Genomic DNA, 9,230 nt, shown 5'->3' on the forward strand with positions numbered 1-9,230 from the left:
TCAGGAGAAAACAGATCTAGGGTATCCTTTTGCAAAATTCGTCAGTTTTGGAGGGGGACTTTTCCTGGAGCAAAGTCACCTGATGTAGTTGCTCAAAGTGGTTCTGTCAACTTTTATCTTGCCTAATTAGCCAAGAAACCAGTTAGTGCCGAATAATCTTTTTGATGTGAATATTATATTTATGAGGTAAAATCCAAGACCTCCACTTTTTGCGGTGGGGCGATCCTTCCATGAGAGGGAGTAACTGTCTCGCAAATCAGAGGTCTTCATTATCTGGCTCAAAAGCTAAGGGATTGGCTCTCAAGAGATTTTCGATTTACAGTGCTCTTAAAACCCGCTTTAAACGACCTTAAGCTTCATCTTAAATCTTGTAATTCATTCCAAGTTGCAAGTGAGGAAATCAAGGCTCTCTCTGGGCTTGGATTCCTTCCTCTTCAAAATGGAGACGACGTCAGATTTAATCACCCCACAGAGTGAGTATACGTCAGAGAGCCCCTGACCTGCTCAAAGAGGCCCGACCGGGCTTCCCTGGTGGCGCAGTGGTTGAGAGTCCGCCTGCCGATGCAGGGAACTCGGGTTCGTGCCCCGGTTCGGGAAGATCCCATATGCCGCGGAGCGGCTGGGCCCGTGAGCCATGGCCACTGAGCCTGCGTGTCCGGAGCCTATGCTCCGGAGCGGGAGAGGCCACAACAGTGAGAGGCCCGCGTACCGCAAAAAAGAAAAAAAAAAAAAAAAAAAAAAGGACCCTTCCGTTAGCGACCCTCCATCCCTTTCCCTCACTTCCTCTCCCTATCTTTGCCCCGCCCCTGGCGTTTGGCAACGCACGCCTGTGATTGGCTGCTGAGAGCCGCGAGGCGGCGGAAGGGTCGCGGAGGCCTTGGTGACGGCGGGGGGGGCGCGGTAACGGAGTCCGGGACCCCGAGGCGGCAGCGGCGAGTTTAGTGCGGCCCGGCTGGCGCGTGGCAGCAGCCAGGGAGCCTGAGGTTGGGGAGTCGTGCGCAGGCACTACTTGGTTGGGCCGTGAACCGACCGAGGCCTCGGCTGCGAGGCCTTCCCGATGCCGGTTGGGGCTCTGCGGAGCAGAGCGGAGGCTGCTCCCGGGCCTCGGGCGGGGTAGAAGCCCGGCGGGCCCGCTTCCCCCGCGCGCGGTGGATGCGGCGGCGGCGGCGGCGATGGACGCCCTAGAGGAAGAGAGCTTCGCGCTGTCTTTGTGAGTGACGCCGCACGAGACCGGGAGGCTGCCGGTCGGGGCTGCCTCCGCCCTGCGAAACCAGTGTCCCCGGTGTGGGTGGGAGACCAACAAGACTCCGCCCCAGTTCTCGCGGTCGATTCTGCCGCCGCGGCGACCGCGGCGGGGTTCAGCCCTGAAGGACAGGAGTGCAGTGCGGTGTCATGCGATGATACACGCCTCTGTCACAATGCCCCCCGCCTCCAATCCTTGGTCGTCAGCAAAACCTGGCGAGTTTGAGCTGCAGAGGCCCGACCACGGGTCAGAAGACCACCACCACTACCCCCAGGGACTCTAATTGCCCCCCTTCCCGGCCAGTGTCTTAACCGCACCAAGTTTACGCCCGCCCACAAGCAGATTGGTGTGGGGTGATAGCGAAAATGCGGTGAGTAGGACCCCAAGGAAATAAATGCGAGGAGCCTTAAGATGTCCGCTGTGAGCCTTTGCCCCTTTTATTTGTCCCTGTCGTAAGTCCCTTGGGTCGTATCATGTTTTATGAAAGTGGAGCCATTGCATTCAACTTTGATGTCACAGATGTGTCAAATGTGTTTTCTTCTGTGTGGCATTGCTGAATTAGACAGTAATTATTATTAATTTTTGAAGCTAGTTGATGGGAAGTTCATTTGAAAATGTCCGTAATACATTTTGGAAAAAAGAGGAATTATCTGAAACAGCTCCTAATCCAGGCATATTTTTCAGCTCTTCCGCCTCTGATGCAGAATTTGATGCTGTGGTTGGATATTTAGAAGACATTATCATGGGTAAGCTTCCTTGCCTGTGGTTTTTAGGTTTTAGGCCCTTGCTTTTAAGGACGTTGAAATCCATTTGGAGAGTTAACTTTCAAAAAGAGAGAAAACATGAAGCTGCATGTAACGTTTAATGTAACGCACTGTAATACAAAGTAAGCCTTACTGTGCTTTGCTTTACAGGCTACAGCCCCTACTCCTTTAAGTAACTAGTAACCATAGATTCAGTCCCCTGAAGGGGCTTATTCAGGTAATGGGGCACCTTGAAGTTATGGGGCTCTTGGCAAAACTTCAGAAAATATTAACCGAGTTTATTTCAGAGAGTAAAATCAATTTTTAGTCTTGAGTTTTAATATTTTGTGACATAAGTCACAGTGTAATACCATAGCCATTGGGACTTCCCTGGTGGCACAGTGGTTAAGAATTTGTCTACCGGTGCATGGAACATGGGTTCGAGCCCTGGTCCAGGAAGATCCCACATGCCGCAGAGCAACTAAGCCCGTGTGTCACAACTGCTGAGCCCGCAAGCCACAACTACTGAAGCCTGCGCCCTAGAGCCCATGCTCTGCAACAAGAGAAGCCACCACGATGAGAAGCCCGCGCACCTCAAGGAAGAGTAGCCCCCAGCTCACCACAACCAGAGAAAGCCTGCACACAGCAGTGAAGACCCAACACAGCCAAAAATTAATTTTAAAATACCATAGCCATAGCACACATGTCCATGAGGAACAAGATGTCATACTTCAGCTGGGTTCTGAGTTCGAATTTGTGGATTCATTTTGGCATCCATAAGTCCTGCTAAGTAATAAGCAGTAATAGGCACCAACCACTTAAGACAAACGTGGGAGAGAAAAATTTGAGAAAATCTTGCCTGTTGACTGTAAGTTTTCTGAGAATTAGGAAAAGAACACTGTTGTTTGGTGTTACTAGCTGTATTTCTTAGCCTTGTTTAGTGAAAAATCATTGACCAAGTTTTTATACCTTCGGGTCCTGTAAAGGTTCATACCCTTAACTCCTAAATGCAAATGTTTCACTGTTAAGATCCCATGTGGATCTGAGGATTTCTGGGGAATGCTGAGGAGTACTTTCTTTTGGCCTCTATGAGTAACCTGTGTGCTGTGGGAAAGCCGAGGGGATTTATTCCAAAGTCTGGGTCATTTATGAAGCTTTCTTTTTATTTTTAGAAGTTATATTCTATTTGGTTGTTAAAATACCCTAAATACCATAAACCTTAATGTTTGCTGTGAACCAATCTCTATACATGAATTCTCATCTAAATTCCACCTAGCAAGTCTTATAGGATAGGTACTGTGATCATCCTCATTTTTCCGATGAAGAAACTGGGGCTTAGAGAAATTAAGTAACAGGCCAAAGGTCACACAGTTGTAAGTGGCCGAGGTGGGATTTGAACCCAGGTAGTCTAGCCTCTATCAGAGCCCATGCATTTAATCACTACACTGTTGACACCACTGCTGCTGAAATTATATTAAGAGAACCCTTTGTGGAGTTCCCAAGCCACCCTGGTTAAAGTGGACTAGAGGATAGTGGTGGTTGCACAGCAGCGTGAAGGCTCTTCATGCCGCAAAACTGTACGGTTAACACCTTCAGCTTTCCCCTCCTAGAGACTGGCCATCCATAAAGCAGTTCTGCTGACATTTCTTCCTGCCTGTTTAGAAATCAGAATGATTTTTAGTCTCCACTAAAAAGAGTACATTTTTCCTATTGTGGTTCAGATGACGAGTTCCAGTTATTACAGAGGAATTTCATGGACAAGTACTACCAGGAGTTTGAAGACACAGAAGAGAATAAGCTCACCTACACACCTATTTTTAATGAATATGTAAGTGGATTCTTGTTTCTTACTGGAGATTAGGGTTTCTTTAAATTATGAATTTAGGATCAAATGATGTTGAAATCTGCTCAACTTTTATAATCTGCCATCAGCACCCTGCCGGGAAGCCTAATTAGAATCTGATTTAGTCTTCATCTCCTGTTGTTTTCCTCTGCACAGTTCTTGGGGCTGTTTTCCAAATATTTAATGACTTCGTCTTCTGTTTTAAAACGTGTTTGGCTTTATCATAATCCTGCTTTCAGTTACAGTATGTGGATTCACCATACCTTGCACTTACATACTTTTGACCTTTTGGCTTTCACACACTATTTTTTCCTACTACATAATCCAGTCAGGTATGCAAGACTGTTTGATAAAAGTGAAAACCAAGACGAAGATCGCTAAGTAGTTGGTGGCAAAACCAAGACTAGAACCCAAGAACCTCGACTCTTGACCCCTTGGGTCTTTGCCCTATGCCAAGGCCTCGTGCAGCCTCCTGTTATGAACTCATCGGTCCAAGAAGAGGTTTGAGCCTCCAGGACTTTCTTCCCTTAACACAGAAGTGTGGCAGAGTCGATGAAGGTTTCTTAAACCAAACCTCAGCTTTTAAGGAACCTGCGATTACCTCCAACTGTGTGCTTTTTTATATGTTCTTTCCGCACAGATTCCGTCTACCCAGGCAGAAAAGCCCCCACTTACTTCACTCCTCACTTCCCGCCGTGGGGAGTGGAAGCCCTTCTGCTCCCTATCCCTACCCACCTTGGAGCATTCCTCTTGTTACATCGTAATTACCTGCAAATGCCTCTCCCACGGGGGGGCCAGGGCACAGGGGGTGTGCTCACTGAGGACAGGAGCTGGGTTTGGGTTTGGGTTCTCTGGGTTCTCCCAGCACTCGGTGGGGAGCCAGGCACACAGAATAGGCTCTTAGGAAATGTTTTCAAAGTGCTGGAGGACAGGCTTTCTGAAGAGAAGCTTTGTTTTCTTAAAGCACAGTCTGACCAAGATCCTTTCCACTGTTAGATTTCTTTGGTAGAAAAGTATATAGAAGAACAGCTGTTGGAGCGGATTCCTGGATTTAACATGGTGGCTTTCACTACAACTTTACAGTGAGTTGAGCTTGACTTTTTTACGTCTTTTTACCCTCCTCAACTCTGAAAGAAGACCCTCCCCCTTGTTTTCCTCAGTGCTTGAATATCAAGCTTTAGAGCACTTGGTTAGGTCCTGGGTGGGAGGCCCTCCAGACCTTTGAGGGAAATCTCGAAGAGACTGTCTGTATCATCATTCATTCATGAAGCAGCCACCCTTTTCTTTTGCAGGCACCATAAAGATGAAATGGCTGGTGACATTTTCGACATGCTGCTCACGTTTACGGATTTTCTGGCTTTTAAAGAAATGTTTCTGGACTATAGAGCAGTAAGTTCCTCTTGTCTGTTTAGTCACAGTGAACTGCTTAGAAAGTTCCAAGTAGACCTGTCGAGCACAAACCACCCCTGTGCTCCTCTCTGTAAGACTGGCCAATATCAGCCCAGCAGTGAGTGATGTGCCAGCAGAGCGAGCTGCTATCCTCTGCTGGCCGGGGCCTGGGACCCTTACAAGGAATTACATTCTCATGGTTTTGGTGAAACATGTCCCAGGGACCTTATAGGGTTCCTAAATAATCAAAAGGACAAAGCCAAAAAACAGGTCTAATTGCCTTGCTTTTCTTGGAATACAGGTTCTTAATAGGAAAAAGAAATGTTTTTTGGTGAAGAGAGGTCATTTTTTTGTTTGTTTGGCTGCGCCTCGTGGCATGTGGAATCTCAGTTCCCCAACCAAGGGACCAGGGATCGAACCCATGCCCCCTGCAGTGGAAGCGTGGAGTCTTAACCACTGGACTGCCAGAGAAGTCCCCAAGAGGTGCATTTTTAAAGAGTGACCAGCTCTGAATAAAAATGCAAAATCACATACTCCCTCTTCCTGTGTGCTCCCTGGTGGCCCACCCTGAACACTTCCTTCCCTGTTATGAGCTAGAAAGGACTTTTTTTTGTCTCTTCCCTCTTAAAGTTGCTCTCTTCTCATGTAGGAAAAAGAAGGCCGAGGACTGGACTTAAGCAGCGGTTTAGTGGTGACTTCATTGTGCAAATCATCTTCTATGACAGCTTCCCAGAACAATCTGCGGCCCTAGGTCCCACCTCCAGGTAATGGGATCTTTCTAGACATCACCAGCCCAATAGACTGGGAGAGGCTTTGGCTGATGATGTCAGAATACATGTTGGAATGACTGACTCTGTCCTGCAACTCTTTGTTAATGTTAAGTATTGATGGGTCAGAAGAAAATGACCTGACCTTCCTGGGACACGTTCTTGTCTTCAGTAACCCTAGTACTCCCCCCTGAGTAGACACCTCTTTCAGAAGCTTCTGAGTCTGGCTCCTGCACCAAGCCCAAGTCCAGCATTCCACCTGGGGGGGGCACTTTCCCAGCATATGTGTTGGTGTGTCCTTGTTGGAAGAACCCACCATCACCAACTCTCTTGGCCCAGCAGGCCTTGCATGTCCCACCAGGCTTTTTTTTTTTTTTTTGCGGTATGCGGGCCGCTCACTGCTGTGGCCTCTCCCGTTGCGGAGCACAGGCTCCGGACGCGCAGGCTCAGTGGCCATGGCTCACGGGCCCAGCCACTCCACGGCATGTGGGATCTTCCCGGACCGGGGCACGAACCCATGTACCCTGCATCGGCAGGCGGATTCTCAACCACTGCGCCACCAGGGAAGCCCTCCCACCAGGCTTTTTGTGCACTCAGTTTTTTATATGGGTCAGTTTCAGTCCTACAGCCTCAGTGGGCTTTTTGACTGGGAGTATTTATCTAGGGTTTAACTCAAGCTAGGTGCCCATCTCAAGATTTCTGAAACTCCTACTATCACAGCTAGTCTTGGCTGTAGGAATCGACTTAGAGAGTTGTCCTTTACCTAAAAAGGTACTTGTGAAAATCAGTTCCTAGTCTTACACGTACAGTCCTTATATCACTTCACTGTCTTCTACTGGTCCTCATGTAGTCCCATTGTTTCTATAACTCTCATTTATGTGTTTTTGAAAACGTATTTTTATAGATGAATACTCAGGCTAACCTAGTGGATATAATCTTGGAACTTCCATGATTACCCACTTCAAGATCAAAGTATTATATTGCTGTGTGCTTTTTAGCTGTTAGTGCTATGAAAGCAAAAATGCTTTCCATGTTGGTGTTCCTATTTTACTGGGCACCAATGTATGCTGGAAGTAGTCTAAAAGGTTTCCTTTTCTTAGAGCTTGTTAGTGTTTGTGCAGGTTTGCTTAAAACCCCTTCTATGTAAAACAGCTCCTTAGGTTTTCTGTTGGGGTAGGGGCTCTGCACTTCCTTCTTGCTGTCAAAATAATCCTACCAAGATAGTGTTCCACCGGTCTAGCTCAGTAGGAGATAGCAAACAGCTTTACTGGTCATCTGTCTGCTTGGATTTAGTACACTGGTTTAGTACAATGTTTGATAGAACATTACTGACCAGAAAACATGGATGTCACCTCTCTAGAAAGAAAACCTATTGTAGTTCAATTCCCAATGTGTACCTTAGTTGTTTTTTTGTTGTTGTTGTTTTTTAATTTTTTTTTTTATTTTTAAAGTAAAAACAAGAATCTCTACTGACTTTTCACTTGGCTGTTCTGGTTTTAAAGGATGAGCTAGCTGTAGGCTGTGCGTTTTTCTGTACCAACCTGGCGCTTATTAAATACTTTTGTACCATGAGTAAAATTTCAGGTGTTTTGAAAAAACAAAAACCATCATTCTAAATGAGTCATCCCTTCTTTACTATTGCTGCTGCCATCAGGTTATCAGTACTTTGGTCTTTCAAGACGAAGGCTTTTTAAAACAATTCCTCTCCTGGCCTTGCCTACCCTTCTTGCTCTTTTTATAAATGGGACTGCCCCTCGCAGGCCAGGCATGTTGGGAGCACTTGATGAAGAATCCCTCTATTCAGTCTGGCTGAGAAAAGGCAGGTGGACAAATCCAAAGATGAAATTATGAAAAATGAACAAAAAAGGCAAATGGTTCTTTTTCATCCTTTTTCACTCAGAAAAAAAGCAGGCAAGTCTGTTGTAGCTTCACATTAGAAAACAGGCTTTCTGATTTTTTAAAACAAATTAGAACTCTCTCCGTCTGCTCAGGAACTTAGCTCATCATGTCCCACCTTCAGAGGGGCTCAGGGATGGTCGGGATGAGAAGGCCCCACGTGCAGGCCTAGCCTCAAGAGACATTTGCCTCCTCCTATTGCTTAGGCCTCCTCAGCCATGGGAATCACTGTTCACCCAAACTGCAGGGCCAGGGGCTAAGGACTGGGGGGTGCATTGGCCTGAACCAACAGGTAGTTGTTTGACAAAGAGTGTTAACATCTCCACCAAAATAGGCTGTGTTTTAGGGTGTCAGAAACCTAGTAAGACTTGCCAGGGATTTTGTTTTCTCTTAAGCCTCAAAAGAAAATGGTTGGTCTTCCTTAAAACTATCCTTTTATGGCTTAATTCTAGAATGACTGTAATTTGTTATTCAAACTCTGTTATTCAAACCGGAGAGTAAAAAGGGATGCTGTTAATTGTCACACCAGGACAACAGGCACAAACTAGGCCTGGGACCCAACTGGGACATGGGTATCAGACTTAGTCCTCCCCCACCACCCTTCGCAATGGAGCAGCTCATCTACAGCTCTTTGAATCTAGTTACATTTTCATTGTTCCCAGTTTTTTAAGACAGGACCAAGGGGTGCCCAGAAATGCCTGTGGCTTGTTATTCAGAGCATGTTGCGCTGTGGTGGGAAAATACGTTCAGAAGGACTCCCCCTCTTTGCTGCTCCCCCCTCTCTCTACTGTCAGTAGCAGCTCCGCGCATCAGGCAGTTGGATTATTTGATCTCTGAACTTGACAAACTGTCAAGGTAGGTGACATTATGGCAATCTTAAGTTCATCAAGATGACTAAATGATTTACTGTTAAACTGAGACCCTTTTCAGAATAAAAAGGGGTGCTATTAAATTTATGCCATGACAAGCGGCATGAACGGGACTGTCCCAGCAAAGCAGGCAGGAAGTTGGTCATCTTACCTCAACTCAGGTCAAAGAAGTGGCTGGTGGTGCTGAGTGACTCCAGGACTGGAACTGCCTTTAAATAGGCATTTGGAACCTTTGTACGGTTGTCCCTTGGTATCCGTGGGGCACTGGTTCCAGGACCGCTGAGGATACCAAAACCCACAGATGCTCAAGTCCCTTATGTAAAATGGCGAGTATTTTGAATACAGCTGACTCTGCATATCAACTGATTGGTTGAATCCTCAGATGTGAAACCCACGGAGGGCTGACTGTACTGACTTATGCTGCAGCTTCCTGGAGTTTATAAGCATCTATAACCGTGATTCCCCAACATCTTTTCCAAA

General features: G+C 46.6%; 1 protein-coding gene across 1 annotated transcript; it reads left to right on the forward strand.

Moving 5' to 3' along the window:
* The first annotated feature begins 1,172 nt into the window (after positions 1–1,172).
* ARL2BP (ARF like GTPase 2 binding protein) lies at positions 1,173–5,969 on the forward strand. The gene is made up of 6 exons (XM_007468283.1): positions 1,173–1,210; positions 1,928–1,989; positions 3,708–3,814; positions 4,826–4,911; positions 5,122–5,218; positions 5,868–5,969. The coding sequence occupies exons 1-6, from the start codon at positions 1,173–1,175 to the stop codon at positions 5,967–5,969; spliced, it is 492 nt and encodes a 163-aa protein (XP_007468345.1).
* The last annotated feature ends 3,261 nt before the right edge of the window (positions 5,970–9,230 follow it).

The sequence above is a fragment of the Lipotes vexillifer genome, unplaced genomic scaffold (assembly GCF_000442215.2).
Source record: "Lipotes vexillifer unplaced genomic scaffold, Lipotes_vexillifer_v1.1 scaffold1347, whole genome shotgun sequence".
Classification (NCBI taxonomy): Eukaryota; Metazoa; Chordata; class Mammalia; order Artiodactyla; family Lipotidae; genus Lipotes; species Lipotes vexillifer.